Source organism: Oryzias latipes, chromosome 7 (genome assembly GCF_053564925.1).
Source record: "Oryzias latipes strain Hd-rR chromosome 7, Olatipes_Hd-rR_3.1".
NCBI lineage: Eukaryota > Metazoa > Chordata > Actinopteri > Beloniformes > Adrianichthyidae > Oryzias > Oryzias latipes.
This window is the reverse complement of record NC_136243.1, coordinates 10638175-10657550: the sequence shown is the minus strand read 5'-3', so window position 1 is coordinate 10657550 and position 19376 is coordinate 10638175. Positions and strand designations below refer to the sequence as shown.

The 19376-nt window shown below is 40.6% G+C and overlaps 1 protein-coding gene across 4 annotated transcripts in view; it reads left to right on the top strand.

Moving 5' to 3' along the window:
• src (SRC proto-oncogene, non-receptor tyrosine kinase) overlaps positions 1-19376 on the top strand; it is a 39747-nt gene that overhangs the window by 7319 nt on the left and 13052 nt on the right. For 2 of the 4 annotated variants that reach the window (XM_011477602.4, XM_011477600.4), the window contains exons 2-4: positions 13060-13318; positions 13423-13522; positions 18830-18847. In XM_011477602.4, the coding sequence (XP_011475904.1) occupies positions 13069-13318; positions 13423-13522; positions 18830-18847 (368 nt within the window). In that variant the 5' untranslated portion in view covers positions 13060-13068. The remainder of the gene's footprint in view (positions 1-13059; positions 13319-13422; positions 13523-18829; positions 18848-19376) is intronic. The other 2 variants (XM_004071000.5, XM_011477601.4) reach the window with 1 other exon arrangement.

Below are 19376 nucleotides of genomic sequence, written 5' to 3'. Positions count from 1 at the left end.
GGTTTTTAACATGTGCTTGTAGCATTTTTCTCATGATTGAGGACAAATATTAATATTATCGTTTGAATTTAAATCGTTGTGAATCAGGAGGTGGGGTTGCTCTTTGCCAACAGTCCCTCCACAACTTAGAGGCAAAATATCTAATGAACTAAAGTTGCTCTGCAGAGACTGTCCTAGAAAACGACCTTTTTTTCTATTTTGGCCAAAAAAAGTGGATCACAAGAATATTGGAGAGGGACTTTAAAGGATGTGTGTCCAAATGTTTTGGTCCTCACAAGCTGCTAACATGGTCACATAAATTTACAGCAGAAACGTTATGGATAAAGTGTGATAACACGTCCATCTTAAAGACAAGCCTCTCCTGATTGGTTATATCACGACAGCTGGCTTTTTATTGGCTTAATTTTAAAAGTGGAACCCTCCGGATTGAGGAGGATGGTTCTGTAAACGCATCAAAAGTATTTTCATTTCAGAGGCTTTAGCTAAAACTATGTTCAAGTGCTCGTTAGAACACATCACTAAGAAATTATATTATATTTGGTACAAGGTAAAGGTGGAACAGTGATCTTAACAAAGACTTATTCACTCCAGGTGATTTTGAAGACAGAACTCTACTGAAACTGCTCATTTCAAGCAAACCTGTTCTTTTTTTTAGTGGTTTTATTTTTAGCAAACATTTGGATAATTTAACCGTTTCCTGATTTTGAAAAGCAGCTTTGTAATAAATCGAGGTCTTTGCTGATCATTGACTGTATATGTGAACTGGACTGAGGTAGTGTGATGTCACCCGTAGAAAAGGGCTTACTTCTGGCTCCAACAAAGGGAAGCCAATTCATTTGCTTTTTTTCATGATACAGATGTTGCCTTGTTGTGAAAATTGAAATTATGATTAGCTAGAACATGTTAACTGAAATAACATAGACTGAGTAATAGTTGTTTGTTTCTCAATAGAAGTCTATGGAATTTTGGCCTCACTGGAGCCAGCGTGTACTTCCTGTTTGGAATGCTGGGGGGAGGGGTCACTCCGTCCAGTTCTCAAATACAGTCAGTGGTAATGTGTTCTTGAAGATAGTCTCCATGAAGTAGCACAAAATAACCAAACCTCTGGTCTATTACATCATTAAGGAACAATAAACTGCATCCACTGCTGGCTGGTATGCACATCTCTGTTGGATCTTCCCACAAACTTTCTGAGGATCTCGATAGACTCCAACCTTCTTCCCAGCATTTTCTTACAGCAGACACAGATTTCTCTGGGTGTGTGCTGAGACAGCCGACTTTGCTGGGTTTTTCCCAGATAATTATGCTCTGAGAGTTCCAGATATCTGGGGTCATACTGAGAAGAAAACGGTAAATTGTGAGTTTAAATCAAAGTCAATGAATGTGTTATAAGCTTTTATAAATGTTTTGATTACTCTATTTAGTATTTTATTTAATGAGATCTAAGAAAAAATGTTAAAATTAGTTCTCATCCCATCGCTTTAGATTAATTTAGAAATAACAAACACCAACTTAGACTTAACTTTAAGTAAGTTAAATCTTACAGCCACAGTCGTTGTTCAGCAAATGTGTGGTTCTATGATAAATGTTTGTTAATGCAACATCTTCGAAAAGAAAATTGTGTTTGCTGGAACATCAGCAAAAACGTGGCCCCAAAGGTAGATTTTTTTTTTTTTAGTATAAGAATTAGTCAAGAGCCTCATCTCGTCTCAACAGGCATTAGTTACCAATCAAAATAATAGAGATTATTATGGAACAGCTGCAAGAAACCATAAGTATGGTATAGAAAAAACTGTCTCTTTTTGAAGAACAATAAATTTGTAACAGTTTTACAGCTGGAACAAATAAATCACAATGTCGCCTAACAATGAAAACACAGTGGAATGTGGAATAATGTTGTCAGCAACACATAAATAACACACGCTCTTTGACATGCTGTACCTCTTTGATGGTTTAAACGATCAACATGAATAAGCTGAGCAGAGAAAAGCGTCTCTTCATATCGCTTCGCACTGATGTGCAACATTTTGCTAACGTAAAGTGTTGCATAACGGTGCAAAGATGCTCTTCTCTGCAACAGAATCAGCTGATTTCCATTGATCACGTAAGCACTTCACTACTGTAAAGTGTTGCATTTCGGTGCTTTTCTCCACTTCAGAAAGCGCTGGACTTGCGTTTGTTATATAAACGGTTGAAGAGTTTCGGTTGTAAAAAGAACGTAAACACTGAAGGTATTGAAGGGTTAGGTGTCTTTTGTACAGACGAGAGCAAAGTGGAAATGCTTGACTTTGATTTCCTGCGCCATTTGGGGCAAAAACAAAGACTTCATCTACACAAATTTTTCAATTGAAAAGCCAAGCATGGTGGTGGAAGTTTGATAATTTGATCTAATTTAGTTTCCATTGGTTAAGGTTGGATCTTGCAGCCGTTCTCTACAACAATTTCAAACAGGAACATAGGTTTTAGAAGTCCTCAACTCAGTGAAAGGAGTTTCACAGCACTGTGCCAAAAGGATTTTCCACAAACTTCAGAAATCAAACCAGAAATTGAAGAAAAGTATGAAGAAAACAAAAAAAGGGAGAATTTACTCAGTTATTTAAGGTTGCATAGGCTAGAAGCTTGACTTTGTTTCATAAAACCTAAATATATATGTGTAATTTCTTCCTCAGGTGGGACTCTGCTTTAGATTTTAGAGCTGCAGGGGTCCCTATTTCCCCCCCTTGCTGTGCAGATGAGAAGCTAAACGATAGATGCCCTAAAAAAGCTCTGGCTCACTGAGGCACGAGGCACACAGGAGTCTCTGTGGAATTGAGCAGCTAAAATGCTGCTTCTTTGAAATGTGATGAGAGGGGGTGAATCTGAGGTGGTGCTGCCGCAGCGCTTCAGTTCCCCGTAGCCCGCGTGCTCTTCAATGGCTTGTCAGTCCTCTCTGGTTGACGTTTCTTTTTTTTCTGATTTTGCCATTTGCTCCTGCACACCTCCTCCAGATCTTCAGAGCATCTTTTAACCTGTGTGACATTCAGCTGACACATCAAAGCTTTTGTTTGGTTGGAAGCGAAAAACGACTCAAATAGTGAATGGAGATTGACTGCAAGCGTCGGGAAGTATTCTATAGAAGGCAGGGGGTTGGAGGAGGAGAGCAGATTGCGGATTATCTTCAGCGTCTCTTCCCAACCTCCCTCTCCTTCGTGGCTCCAGTTGAGTTAATAATTTCAGCTCATATAATGACCATATTTAGACGAGCGGCTGAGAGCAGGGTGCAGATCGAAAGGATTTGAGCCTCATGTGGGAGGAAATCCGAAAGACAGTTAGTCGTAAGTTTAGTAAAAACTAGTTTCTCACTTTTGGCGTTTGAGTCAGCAAAGGGGTTGGACTTGTTGGTCTCTGAGTCATCATTGTCTATAAATGAAAACTGGACCAAGTGAGTGTGACGTCACTTATAGAGAATGGCTTACTTCAGAATCCAATAAAACTAAGTTGATTCAGTCTCCATTTTTTTGCGATATGAACGCCTCCATGTTGGAGCCAGAAATCGTCAGTGAGCAGTGATGGTTCCAAGTCAGTCAGAAATAATTTCTATGGCGACCACTTTTGCCAATCAGGAGTTAGCTTGTTGGAAGGCCACACCCCTACCATTTGAATGGGGGCTTTGGAGAATCTGTCAATCAAATGTTCCCATTGTTTGAAGTGAGACCACATCTGTTTATTGAAGCATCTGATTGGCCAGTTAATGACTAGCACTATAATAACTTGCATTGGTGGAGCTAGCCATCTCACATTCACAGTCAATGGGCGTCCTTTATAGAAAATATTTGACTTCTGGATCCAACCTAATGATGTCATTTCATGCCTTATGTGGGAGGACATCCCATAGTATGTTAATAGTAAATCTAGTTAACTGCTTTTTACTGTTGGCGTTTGAGTCAGCAAAGGGGTTCCACTTATTGGTCTCTGAGTCATCATTGTCTGTTAATGGGCGAGCAAGTGTTGTGTCTCTCATAAAAAATGGCTTACTTCAGGATCCAACCAAATTATGTTGATTCGGTCACCATTTTTTTTGTGATATGAATCGCCTTTACATTGGAGGCAGACGTCATCAGCAAATGATTGGTCTGAACTGGTCTGAGGCATCGCATCTATGCCAACCACTCTCTCCAACCAGGAGCAAGCTTGTAAGAAGGCTACACCCCTTCCACTGGAAAGCGGGCTCAGGAGAATCTATCATTCAAACGTTTCGAACGTTTAACATGTGACCACGTGTGTTTTTAGAAACATTTAATTGGTCAGTTTATGACGCGAAAAACTTTCAGTACAGCAAAAATTTTGCGCTTTTCGATAGAAGTATGGGATTTTGGCTTTTTGCAACCAGCAGGTACTTCCTGTTTGGAATGCGAGGGGGGAGGGGTCACTTAGTCCATATACAGTCAATATGAGTGATTGAACAAATGCTGCAGATCTCATCTGCATGTGGAATAAAAAATCAAATCTGCTGTTGGAAGTGACACAAAAGCAGAGAATGAGCTCAAAGAAAAACCTCACCACCGACTTACTTTAATCAACCAAAAACCGACGGTTGGTTGTCAAAATAAGATGATTCTTGGTAGTTTGCAAAAAGAAAATCCAAGGTTTGAATACATGGACTTCCTGTGTTTGTGTCATCAAATACTGGGAGCTGCCACACCCAGTATTTGAAATCAGAGCAGGTGAAAAGTCTGCAGTATAACAGTCACTGAGACGAGAGCTAAGATAAAAGGTGACCGCACTGTAAAAAAATCAGAATGACTAAAATCGTGCTTGCAGGTAGAATTCCCCTGTGACTGATGGAAACTGTGACAGTGGATTCACTGCGTGTATCAGTGGAAAAGATTACATTTTTTCGGTTTGACATGTTCAGATCTGTCCCACGGTGACGTGGCTGCAGTATATAAAATTGTTGCCGAGCCGAACCGGAAAGATGGAAAACACCAAAGTGTGTTCTCTTCAGGGGGGGAAAAAGTCTCCATTAAGGTTTGGCCTTTTTCCATTTTTCTACATTCAGCACGATGAAACTGCTCTGTTTTTTCTGAGAATAAATCTGTCATCACCAAATATGTTGTACCCAAGTAGAGACATATTACAGAGAGCTGCGTTAAGTCTTTATTACTGGAGCTGTCACTTTCAACGGCAAATAAAACCAGCTCTTCAGACTACCGTAACTCTTTGACCATTAACATAATTTCTGTAAGTCCAAAAGATCCTGACGCTGAGAAATGTGTTGCTTATCCCTATCAGAATCAGCTGATTTACATTGGGTGTGTAAATACATCACTGCTGTAAATTGTTGTATATCAGCGGAAAGCTGCCTTATCACCATCAGAATCCATTGGAATGACAGAAATTGTGTTAATGGTTGAAGATTTATGGTTGTTTAAATAATGTCAACGCTGAAGCTCAGGTGTTAAAGGGTTAAATATTTACCTAAAGATTGTCCATAAAACAGATTTAAAATTTTCCCTAAATGACCAAATAATAAGATTTCACAATTCACCAGTCTTATGAAATCAGCAGTGGATGCAGTTTATGTTTTATCCAGAAATGCAGCTTTGAAGGTTTTGTCTTCTCTTAAAATGAATTTGACACAAGGTTCCGATTAAAGTAAAAGATTTATGTCATTCATGCTGTTTTAAGCTGCTGTGAATTTGGATTTAGGTCATTTCTTCCTGCAGTGAGTCATAATACAGTAAATAGCTACTGTAAAAGTCAATTGCTCTATAATTCAGAATAACCATTCTTGCTCTTTTATACCTTCTTGAAAATTCAAGTTATAAACTGACCAATCTGATGCCTCAGTAAAATCATGTGGACCCTACCTCGAATGTTTTATTGACAGATTCTCCTGAACCGCCATTAGTGGAAGGGGTGTGGACATTGAACATGCTCACTCCTGGTTGGCGACAGTAGTTGCCATAGAAACCTTGACTCAGATGATTCGGACCAATCACTGTCATCTGGCTCCAAAATGGCGGTGCGAGACCATTGACACAAGTCGGCATAACATACTTGCTCTGAATATGTTATGCGTACTTGTAGCATAACATATTCCAATCACGCATCGTGGAAATATAGCGACTGAATTGGTTTCAAATCGCTGAAGCTGGAAGTAAGGCATTCTTCTATGGGTGATGTGACATGCGCTCAGTCCAGTCCTTTTATACAGCTTATAGGGTAAGCATGGAGGCTGGTCCACCTGTTGACTGTCCATCTCCGTTGTGTTGATCCAGCGACCCAACAAAGACGATGTAAACTAACTGACGGATCCCCCGCACAACGCACGGGAGACGCACTACAGACGGACCAGAGTAAATCAGGCCAGTCGCTCGGGTCCACCAGGAGAGAGATGTCAGGAGTCTAAGGCCTGATTGGACGGGGCTCAATGCAATCACAAGGATTTTGTTCTTTTCCTCCTGTCTAAAACAATGCTGCTGCAGAGAAATATGTACATTTTGCTAAGTGAAGGGGAGAAGGGCCCCCGGCCCCTGATCCTATTATAGAAGCCCAAACCACTGTAGGCTCCTTGGAGGCTGGTGGAAATTAATAAGCGTCCTGTTTTTATAGGGGCAAGCATAGCAGAAAACATAAACCGTTCACCGGATGACCTCACATGTTCCTCCTGTCTGTCTGGCTTCATCCCACAGCGCGTTGTTTCATTTGCTCTGGCAAATGAGTGACGGGTGTCTCTTGCACGAGTCCCAGATTCCAGCTAATCTGGCCTCTTTCTTCATCAGACAGGCACGCGGCGCTCTCGGAGGGGTTTTTGGCAGAGACGGCGTTGTGTGCAGCTCCTCTGCAAATGTGCACCGTGTTGCTCTGTGGAATGCCTGGAATCACCTCCACGGCTGCAGCCGGGTCTGCTGAGTGGATGTGTGCATGCAGCGTAAATATTGACTCCACCACCCCCCTCTCCCCTGTGTCCGCCCGTGATGGGTGTGCAGGGCGGGGGAGTTTGTACACACTTTATGCAGGACTCAGCGGACTCCTGCTATGAAGGTGGTGCTGGTGGTGATGTGGGGGGGTTGTTTACATAGAGGAACACTGGTTTTTAGGCAACTATGGACTTCCATGTGTTGTTCCAGCTTAACACTTTGTAATAATCAACACAAAAGGAAACAGGAGGTGTCTGTTTAACATGGAAAGGGACAGTGAACATGTGCAAACAAACCCAAACGGCCATTTCCTGCCTTCATGTTTGTTGACGTTACAGCAAGGCTCCATCTCCAGTGTTTGTTCGGAATCAGAAACCAGTCTTTCTGTGCTCTTCTCTTGTGTAGGGATGTGTTGAAGGGCTAGCGGCAGCAGCAGTTTTGGTTAAACCGGTGGGTCTGGTTTTGTCAGTGCAACACCCATTCAGTTTACAGGGCACAGATGGAATGTCAGTGCTGCGTTTGGCGAACTCGATTTGGGAGCGGATGTTGATAATCTGGATTGAACAAGCAGCGCTGGATTATGGTAGAATTGGCAAACTCGTGACCTGAGAGCTCAAAAGCCCCTTTCTCCCTCCGCTTCCCCGGTAATTTGAACGTTAAGACGAACGTGAGCATCCTCAGGACGCTGATCCAGAATGATGCTGTGTTTCCATGAGTGGCCCACTTAGCTCTGCCCAATGCATGCGAGCAGCATACTCGTGCACACGCTGCTGCAAAGGCATTATGTACTGCTTATGTAAATGCAATAAAAACAGGCGGGTATTTTCCTGTAGTCTGGCAGCTGCTGCTCACTCAGCTCTCTTAAGAGGGCTTGCGGAGGAGGCCTGCCCGCGGCAACTTAATGTTAATCTGTCTCGGTTACAGTGTGTGGGATATGTCCAACAGGGTTCAGAGGCGCATCGCTTCATTTCACAGGAACCGTCCTCATCCGGAACCTCTGCCTTTCAGCTTATCAGGCTCATCTGTCAGAGTCTGATTAAATGAAAAAGAGTCATCATTGTTTGTTGGCAGAGTTAAACGACTTATGGACACGACGAATGTTTCCAATGCACATCGCAATAATCTATATATTTTTACATTTTTTCCATCCAAATCAGTCCAAACCCAAACAGAATCTAAACTCTAGCTAATATAATTTTTATCCATTCACAAGTAAAAATTCCATCTAGTATCAGTTAGATTACAGTTATTTCCATTTATTTATTTATCTCATAAAAAGGTTTTAAAAAACATCTTGATTTACAAAAAAAAAAATGTAGTGGTGATTTACAGAGTAAAGCACAGGCAGTGTAGCTATAGCAAAATGTGGAGTAATTTAGCGTAAATTCCTGAACTACACCTTGTTAAGAAATGTGAAGTATTTCTCGTGGGGGGGTTGTGGGAAGTTTCTTTCCATTCCTATCAGTTTCTATTTTTCTCAGTTACACTCTCAGCATTTGGGGATTTCATGTAGAGCACTCCAGTGTAACCTGCTGGTCATTTAAATGCACAGATGTCTCAGTTCACTTGCAAGTGAACCCTGGTGCAGTTCACTTCAGTTTGACTGCACAAGCTCCTAACCAGAGATAAGTCAGAAGCGGACCAGTACGAGCAACAAAAGCATTTGTGCGTTAGTGAACATGTTGCAGTGAGGAGGTGCAGATGCTGTTTAAGTAAAGTACTTGTCGGTGGACTACCAGGTTTAGCTGTTTTATTTCTTGTTTTTGGTCAATTTTAATGCTTTGCAACACTGCCTTTTGTAGAGCAGTTTTTGGAACTGCGCATTTTTTCATTTTTTTAAGGGCAGCTTTTAAGCCCCTGTCACACAGCCACTACAAACATTTTGCTCATATTGCACCGATTAAAACTAGAATATACGCGGAGAAAGGGAGAAAAGTTTAGGTCTTTACGTGAAATTTTCACAGATGTATCGTGAATGAACCATGATAAAGACATGGAAGAAGTACGAAGAAACCACACAAAAAACATGTTTTTAAGCAATTTATTAGTGATTCGTGCATCAATTAAATAATTTTAACGGGATGTGTACACCCTAAATGCAATATAAAAGTTTTACATCGCTGGTACACGTGTAAAAAGTCCATTAGACATACAGGGACATACATGGTACAGTCTTGGAAGCCCCAAATTTGCGTATGTATCTCGCAAAATTCACGCACTATTGCATTCGATTTATGTAACAATTGTATATAAACTACGTTTGTGAAGACTCTCATTCATCCAGGTTGATTCAATTGCAGTAGTAGGTTTAAAAATTGTCATGTGGACTTGGTTTTTAAAGTTGAAAACGTTTCACCTCTACCAAAAAAAGACTTTGTCAATTCTGAAATATAAACTACGTAAAATACGCATAAAGACCGAAATTTCATTCATGGAAAATGTTCAAAATGTTCGTAGTGCCTGTGTGACGCAGTTTTCAGTCTTTAAGTTTGTGTCTGAGATCACCATGTGTGAAAACAATCAAAACCTACTTAGAGTTTACTATTTTTGACAATTTTTAGCTAGGGATCTTTGAATTGGTTGGAGTTTTTTAATCCTTACCATTGTAATTAAGTCTCATTTTTGCTTCATTCAGTGTTGGTTGTATATAAACGGCTTCTTTAGGTGTCATTTGTTGTAAATTGGCGCCATTCACTTGAATGGAAAATAAATTTGTTGTAGTATTTTTACATTTCTTTAAGCCTAAAAACAAGAACAGTATAATTGTGAGCTTTGAGGGGTAAAAAAATAAGTAAATATTTTCTCAGTAGCATTATTGAAATCTGATCAATTTGTAAATGGAACTTTAAACTTCAACTATGAGTCTACTGTAGCTATGATTTGATCCAACTTAATTATTTATGCCCCATCTCTTTGTAGTCTATCATCCACTGAGTTTGTTTGTATCGTCATTGCAGCAAAGCCTTCATTAAACCTGCAAACTGAACAATCAAAGCCTTCTGGATTTGGTTTGATTTGGTAAGATTCATACTTCTTTTTTTTTGTTTGAGAACCCAAAGAATATTCTTGGCATTAAATACCACTTTCTTGTCCATTCAAACAGTAGATGCTGACACTTGGTCCATCGTTTAAGTGAGAGGATGCTATGAAAGGACCGGAATTGCTTTTTAGTCTCCTCCAATGAAAAAATGCTGCAAAACAGAAGAATTCTGTGGAGAATAGTATGCCCAGCAGCAATATTAAAAGACTATTCCCATTACCCAAAGCTCTGGAGACTTGAGGGATTTGGAATTCATTGCAAGATCTTATGCATAATTAACAACCCCCCTCCTCTGCACTCTTCATCCTCCTGCCTTGCTTCAGGGAGTTTCATGCTCTGACAGTTGTTTTTTTTTTTTTGTTTTTTTTTACAGTAACTTAGATGTTTGAGGCCAGAATCGTTGACTTCCCTTCTTCCAAGCAGGATATGCTTCTCGTTTCCTTTTTCTTCTCACACGATTCACCTGATTGTCCAGCCAAACCTGTCCGGCTTTGCGACTTCATTTATGTCTATTTTTCTTGTGGCAAAAGCGTTCATAGATCTGATGAGCTCAAAGGCTCATACCTCTTCTGTGCCTTCTTCATGTTTCTTGGTGTGAGGCAACATAAGGGAATGGCTTCTTAGAAGTTGTAGAGCAAAGAACAACCAAGAACGTATTAATTGAATAAAAGAGATGAATTTTAGGATTTCTCTGAGGAAATTTGCTAGAAAGTTTAATCTTTTCTCTATACTAATTAGATTTTTTTGTCACAGATATTGTTTTACCCCCCAAAAAACAAAAAAACATGTCCTTTTTCCTTACTTGCCTACTTTCCTTAGGTCTGGAGTAAGCACGGTTTGGTGTTTACTCCAGAGGTCTGAGTAGCCATCAGGAGGCCGAAGTCTGGGTCTCCCTGTGCCGTTCCCCAGCCCGGATCAATACAGGGTTGTGTCAGGAAGGGCACCTGGCATAAATATCTTTGCGAAATCAAATATGCAAATCCGTGAAAGCTGATTCCCTGTGGCGAACCCTGACGGGATGTACAGAAAGGTGAACACACTCTTTCAAAAATTGGGATGTTTTGTCTCTGATAGTCTTGGGATACATCATATCTGTCAGGGATTTGGATATGAACCCTAAGAAAACCAACCGGCTAAAGCACAAAAAGGTTTATTTTGGGATTCAGGTAGGACAATAAAAGGGAGCCTCTGGGAGCAACATGGTAATAGGCCAGCAGGTGGAGCAGCAGTTTCTGCACAAGAGAAGCAAGTTATATGTCCAACCACAATAGTGGATAATGACGGGGGGTTTACCGTCCTGTGCGAGGGATGCTCATGGCAGCAGGAGAAACTGAAGGACTGCATGAGGGCAGACCACAGACTGAGGATTATCTTGTTGGGGTTTTGCTTTTTTTCAGCAAGTCTCTCCTCTTGAAAACCTGTGGGGAACAAAACAGATTCACAACTCCAAACACTTCTTAGAGAGGCGACAGGTCAGCACCGGTGGAAAGCAAACTTGGAATGGGAAGGCAGCTCAGGAGCTTGGCAACCAAACAGAAGTGAAGACAACCTGACACTGACTGAAGTGCTGCAACTCGTAATAATGGCAGGCAAACAGAAGTAAAGTAGCTGATTGCACTGCCGAGTTGAGGTGCCAAGGTGGAGTGGCCCATGGATCATGACAATATTGTGACGTGTGTATCGTGATACATTTCTTTCCGCTGATTGTTGCCAAAACACTCCCCTGGCCACAATCCTCTGCAAATCTGCTCACTGAGATATTTGCAGACCACTATGGTCCCAAATACACCACTAATATATCACCCAAATGCTCTCAAATCAAGAACAGCCAACTTCTTTTCCAAAATGTTCCCCTTTTAAGTACCATCCAAAGGCCATTAGGGCAATGCTCTTTGACAGGAAGCCTTTTTCTGTGTGTAATGGCTTTTATTTGACAGACAACTGAAGATGAGAGGTCCCATCTCTGCTCTTCCTCAAATGATTTATTAACCAGTCTGTCTGGAGGGGACCCAAACCAGAGCAGGTCCTTTAGCCTTTAGTCTTTCTTGCTGCATGTCTAAAAGGGTACACATGCTACATCTGTACTGTCCGACTCATTGAGCCCTCAATATTTTCTTCTAATGATGCCAATCAAAGCTTTGACCCAGATATTATGCAGTTGATCATTGACAGACATCCATCCTGGTAAGAGGTGAGGCGTCATGCTGTGTTTTTTTATTGCTGGATTCTTTCTGCCGTATGTCATCTGTCACTATGACTGATATGAGCATCGTCGCCCGATTCTTTTGGGATTAAACCTGTCGCATGTGGATCAGAGAAGCTTTTCGCACTGGTGTATCCAACAGATGCTTAGCCCCCTCGGAGTTCGGCGTCAAATGTTAACAGTCAGAGAGGGGGTGGGGAGGATCGCTTAACTCTACCCACTTGCACTTTCACCCTCAACTGTCGATCAGAAGGATTGCCACCCCTACTCAACCCTTCTTTGTGTTTTCTGTGAAATTAGAATTCGCTGCTGGACCCCCTGTGGTTTTATCTATCCTCTATAGCAGCGGCTTGACTCACTGAAATTTTCTAGGATTAGTGTAATTATTTCCCCGCGGTAAAGCATCACTTCAAGTAACTTCATAAGTCGGAGAAAAAGCTGCCACCACCTAAATCTGCCCTTTGCAGCAGTTCAGTTCTATCCAAAAACGTGTCCAAGAGTCTCCCTGGACGAGAAGTCGACGTGGAATAACAAATGTTGGGAAGTTGGATGTTGCACTTGTGTGTCTGAGACATGTGCGTTTAGGCATGTCTGTTTGCCAGCAGGGTGCAGTGGGTCTCCTGTTTGCACAGAAACCAAAGCGCTACAGCTGCCTCTCTATTTGAGGGGAAATGCGTTTCATGTGGTCTGCATGAGTCTGTGAATTTAGCAGCAGGCTCCAGCCTGTCTCTGGTTTCTGTAGCAAGCTTTTGCAGAAGAGATAAGATTTGTTTTTTCCATAGATCTAGTTTCTTTCTTTAAATTGCTCTGATGCAGTTTGTTTTTTTGTTTTTTTACAGTGCTTTGACATCTTTTTTGTTGTATTTTTTAACTGAAATCTCTAAGATGTTTCTCTTTCCTTAACTGTGCTGAAGGGTTTGGCTATGGGGGCAACCAAGAGTAAGCCCAAGGATGTCGGCCAGCGAACCCGCAGCCTCGATGGTAACCCCAGCTCTGGGGGAGGGGCTGGCAGCCATCACCTCAATTCTGGTCAGCAGTCCCTGACTCCAAACCGAAACCCCACAGCCGACACAGGTCTGAACAATCAGTCGGCGGCCTCTAACGCAGAGATGACCCTCTTTGGAGGTGTGGACAACAACATTGTTTCGTCTTCCACTAGAATCACTCTAGCAGGTGAGACGCTTGGTTCCTCTGAAATCCTACGGCCCTGATTTGTGGCTGGTTTCACCGAACACACTGATTCTCCTGGTAAAATCCTAACTCTTTTGTTCTTGCAGGTGGCGTGACGACGTTTGTGGCTCTGTACGACTATGAGTCTCGAACAGCTTCAGATTTGTCTTTCAGGAAGGGAGAACGCCTCCAGATAGTGAACAATACGTAAGGAAGATGAAGAGAACATTCACACTCTTCTGTCTCATGTCAAAACCTTTGTTTTTAAGCAAATTTCAGGAGAATCTCACAGTATTTTCTATTACTGTAAAGCTTATTTTATGGCTTTCCTCTGGGTCATTCTGTCCTTGTTTAGAGTAATGTACCTTTCTTAGCATCCAAACTTTCTTTGTGTTGCTCCATTACTGGCGTATTAAATTCTAGCTGGGGTTAGGGTTATTTTTTGGTTGACGTTACAGCTAATAGGTGTTGCTGTTGTTTAAAACAGTGTTACTGTCTCAGAATTACATTTCATGAGTCCTGTATTACTTTGGAGCACAAGAATATAAAGGTAGACATGTACTGATACAAATTATTTTAAACTTCCATACAGGGGTGATATGATGCAAAGATTATTCCTAATGATTTATTTTTATTTTTGTTCAAGTACAGAAGAATGATTTCTTTGGCAAGTTGAGATCATAAAAAATTAAAGAATAGGCAATTTACTTAGAAAAAACAAATAGAAAATTTGACTCCTGTGTGCCTTCAGACATGATAATAAAAGAAGATTAAATAAATTCCCCAATTCCACAACTGCAGAACGGATTGGCCCAAATGAAAGAGGATTAAAAACGCTTACCAGGAACACAAAAACTAATGTTTTTGTCCTTAAAGCCTTACAGTAAAATGTTACTCTGTAATTTGAGTCAAAATAAATTTTACAATTTTAAATGACTGATGACAAGTAGGAAAAAAATTTATTTGGATAAAAGTATAAGTAATTTTCTATCAGTTCCTTCTTTGTGGTCTTCCTGTTACATTTTGAGCAAATGCTTTATTGTAATGGAAGAGTTATTTAGCATGTAATGATTAAAATGTTGATTAATGCCCTACACCACTTAGTTACAGCAATAAGTAAAATATTAATGTAATACCCAATTATTGTAGGCATTTCTCTTAATACTGAAGCTAGCATGGCATGCTAATGTAGAAAACAGTATGCTAACACTTTTTTACTCTTTGAGTATGCCTGATAAAAACATCTATTACATATTGATACTGAAGTATCAAATTTTGTTGTTTGCTTTGATATTAGGACTTTTTGCCCTGACGTGCAAATCACATCAACTAATCAGTCAACGCAAAACATTTTAAGAATCACATCGCCAATTAAAAAAAAAAGAAAAACCTCGCCAGTATCGCTTCATGCCAAAAAACTCTTGGTTCAAATGATGGACAAATGTCATCATTCAATCAGCGATGTCTCATAGTACCTACATTTTCTGGTTTTTCATTGTGTTTCGTTGTTCTAATATTTCGGGGGGGGGGGGGTTTCTGGAATTTACTTTTGTTTTCCAAAATGTTTTTATTTTATTTATTTTTTTTATATACTTTGGTTTCTGAAAATTTGTTTTGTTTTCTAAAATGTAATGCTGTTTTTGAAAATATTTGGTTTTGCTTTTTTAATTGTCATTAGCCGCGTTTACATGGGCAAAAGTAATCGGAATGAACGCCTGATCGGAAAGAAAATGCGTCATGTAAACGCGCCGTTCGGAATACTCTGCCCCGGTCAGACTCATTCGGATCAGAATTTCTTTCCGATCGAGATAGGTGGGTTATACCGATCGTTTATCCGATCGTGGAGTATGTAAACGGTCATTCCGATCGTGTGTCACTGCTGCTCTGGTTTACGTCACGCATAGAAGGTGTTTCGCTGTGAGAAAGCTTTGGAGCGCATACGGGACCGGCCAGCTGCTCTGTGGACGCCCCGTTAAAGCGCCGCTCCGCTCTCGCCCCGCTGGCTCTCCCCTCTCTTTCACCCCTCACGGGGGAGATTCGGAGGAGGAGCGCTTCGTGCCCCCTGACGCTCACTAGGTCCACTGGCACCCGAGTGAGCAGAGCAGCTGGATTAATAATTTTGTGTCGGGGGGGGGGGCTTTTTTACGTGTGCGTTTTGTTGTTGTTTTGTTATGTGTGTGAGAATTCAGACTGCGAGCCGTCCCGCCGCTCTGGGTTAGCGGCAGCAGGACTCAGGAGGAACCGCTAGCTCACAGAGTGGTTTTGGGGCGGTCTGTGTGAAGTTTTCAGAGCAGAAATAAATGTTGCTCAGTCCTTAGAAAGCTGCAGATTGCTGCGTTTCTTGCACGGTCCTGGATTTTGTGTCCATCCATCAGGCTAATGATGTTAGCCCGTGTTAGTCTGTCCTAAGCTTTCGTCCAGCTTAATTCTTCCACAAAAAAAGCACTGACCACACAGATTAAATATAACGATGAGCGAACAGGCAATTCATAATATTCATGACATTAATAAAAGCACGTTTGGAAGATCGTCTCGTATGTTACCGAGCTGCTGTATAAATGTCTGTGGAAGCGGTTTGTTTACAACGGGACCTATATCCGCATCCGGGTGATTTTTACACTACTGCGCATGCCCAAATGATTCATTCCGAACATGAGTGTGAGCCATGGGAACGTTTGTTCTAATCGGAAAAAGGTTTTCTGTGCCCATGTGCACGGGTGAATTTTAACCCGACCATTGATCCGATCAAGATATTCTGCCCATGTAACCGCGGCTATTGTGAACTTTAAAAAGTCTTTGCGTGGAGTGATTTGTTGTTGTTGTGATTTGCTCTTCAGGCCGTATATACAAAATAAGCTCCAAACTCATAGGCTATGTCCGAATTCCCACCCTAAACCCTAACTACTAAGGAACTATACATTACGGGACTATGTGGCTCCCTGGATTTTAATTCAGACACCATGTTCACAACTTTTGTTTTTTTTTAAACGGCGATTACACGAAGTGAAAATCTCATTGATATGAGCGTTTTGATGACCATTTATGAATCAATTGTGTTATGAAGATGAAAATGTTGATATTTTATCAAACAAAATACATTTAAATATGTGTTCTTTGGGAAAATTGTATAAACGCAATGTATTGTGGTCCATGTTTGCCAATCAACGCCAATGGACTTTCGTAGAGACTTTTTAGAAGTTTTTAGGGCACTCGATATTGGAATTGTAGATTTGGACAGCACTACAAAATGGCGTACTATATATGGCGCTATGTGTTACTCCGATACAAAAAGAAAACACAAAACACACAGAACAAACAAATAAACCAAAACCAAATACGGCCACAGCCGTGACACTATGTGAGTAGTGAAGGAATGCGGACATAGCCATGCTACAAACTTTTGTTGCTTATGCTAAACGTTTAGCATGTAGTCTGTTAGCCTTGTTTAAATTTTGATCTCCCTAAAAAAATATGTCTATTTTCGCTACGCTGTTGAACATACAAAGCCATTTTTATTCTTAACTGCATCCTTATACAATATGTCGAAAAAAATAAATGATGAAAAGTTAATCGAATTAGAGACAATTAAACTAGTTTTTTCACAAATGTTGCCCAAAGTTTCCCTAAGGTCCTCTCTGCAAACTTGGTGCAGTTGGCATACATGCTGCACTCCAGAAAGTCTCAAAACTCTTTTGACAGAGAAACAAGGTTTTGCAACTTATACAAGAAAATTTAAACCTTTTTTCGAAAATCCTGCATTTTTGTAGGGTCTGTTTGCAGTTGCAGCCTGCTATTAAACAACTCTTAAGCTTTCATCCCAATGAACTTAGGATGAATCATTTAAGAACACCAACTTGCTTCCAGAATGTCACAAAATGTTTTTTTATGGTTTATTGTCATGCTAACATAGCTAATATTGCAATCAGCCTTCATGTCATTTTTGGGGTCTAGCTCTCAAGTTACAAAAATGTCAAACTTTTTTTTTTTTAAACAGCCTTCTAAAGCTACTTTCACTCTGAATGCAATTCTTTGGGCATTTTCAATGTTAAGTCAATGCATAGACATGGTCAGAAGTCCTGCGGCATAGGCATTTGTGGCACTGTGGTCCAGCAGCAGTGCCCTTGGAGCGGCGTGCCAATGATGTACTTTGCCTAAGGATTTGCATTGCATCAACCTATCAGGAAATCAAATTTTGCCTGTGATGCTTTGATGATGAAAGCAGTAGGTGGAGTCTATAGCCAGCATGGAGGAGAGGCAGACTTGTTGGAGTTTGTTCTCCTCCAGAACTTCATGATATTTTTCTTATTTCTATCAAGAAAATAATAAAAAAATGTAAAAAAAAAATCAGCGTCTTCTATGTAGCAATAAGGCTAAAAAAACTTTGGACAGTAAAATTATGAACCCGTCAAGCAGCAAATTTGGAGCGCGTCAATGAAGAGGTGGACATGAATTAGCCATGTGAATCCATTCAGTGTGAACGCAGCCTCAATACTATGACGAAACAGAATTCTCTAAGGTGTCTCAAAACTGTCTCGCAACCATCTCAAAGTTGTTTTTAACAAATCCCAAGCGAGATCAGAGACAGAATGTGTGAAGAATGTAAGTCAGCTCTGGGAGACTTTGGAGAACATTGACAAAAATGAGACTGACTGGAGACAATAAAGAGATTTGTCTTCCATTTGTCTCAAAGGCCGTGTCCAAATACCTTCAATTCTCAAGTGTTTAAATGTACTATTTAAATAAACAATGAACCTTTTCATCTTCAGGACACAGTGAACTCATAAATAGTTGTCATAAAATGTTCGTATTGATTAAGTTTTCACTTCGTGAAAATGGTGACGTCGTATTTGCCGTTTTAAAAATAAAAAAAAGGAAAACCTGAATTGCTTTTAAAATTTCAGGGTGCCAGATTTTCCCGCACTATTTAGTTTTTTAGTTGTTAAGCAGTAGGGGAGGGAATTCGGACATAGCCAACGTCACAGTAAGACCTATCGGTACTTACTACTTACTGAGACCCACTCCAATGGGGGCTTAACCTGTTTAAACAATATTGCTTTTCTATGCACAGACCTTAAAGAGGTGCAGTGAACCATGTACCGTGCACAGTCCAATTGCTCACTAACAAATGAATGACCTAGAAGGCACGTAACAATACTGGATTATCTCTGCATCTGGCCCCTTTAGCCCAAAACTTGAGTCATAAATGGCCAAGTTCACCCAACCGCCATGAGCACTCTAACATTTGCAGGTTGTCAAATAAGGTGTCACACATCATTTATACACAATTGACTCAATGAGATTTTTAGTTTTTTTTTACCGTTTACACATCTGTACCCCAGGCCTCATGACTGTACTTTCAGCTGCCTTTATGTTGTTGTTAAACTATTAAGTTATACAGTTTCATTAGAAGTCAACAGTGGACTCTGCTAGTTCTTTCTTTAACCTCTTCTCTTTTCACTGTTTTCCTTTCATATCTCCCATTTCTGCATCACAATCCATCATTTTTCTTTATAGGAGGAAGGTGAACTGCAGGTTTGTGAAACATCTCAGCCTTCTTTTTCTGAACGGAATTTGTCAATGTGCTTTTGCATCACGCACCATATGCAGTATATATATTGCACAATAATTACACAACATTTTGTCATTTCATTGCGCAGCTTTGCACTTACCCATGAATCCCATGCTAAAGTGATGAAGAGGAGTTGTTGCCAGATCCTTGCAGCTCTCTAATCATAACCAATCAACTAGATGCAATAAATGAATATTTTTTCTTTCACTCTCAAAGTTGTATGACTGAATATCACTCTGCAAAGCTGCAGCAGCCCTAATGGCACAAATGCGCTTCCATATTGCCTTTTGTCCATAAACATTTGTGTGTATCACCTAACATTTATGCCGTTTTAACCAAACTGCAACAAAGGTCTATGTTTATCAAGCTTCTCCAGCCAAGAGTTTTACACTGATTCGTTTTTTAGTGGTTGCCAAAGGCAAAGATACATTTGAGCAGAGCTCTGTGCTTTGAGGAGCTTGATAAAAGGCCTAAAATTGACATTTTGGTTTT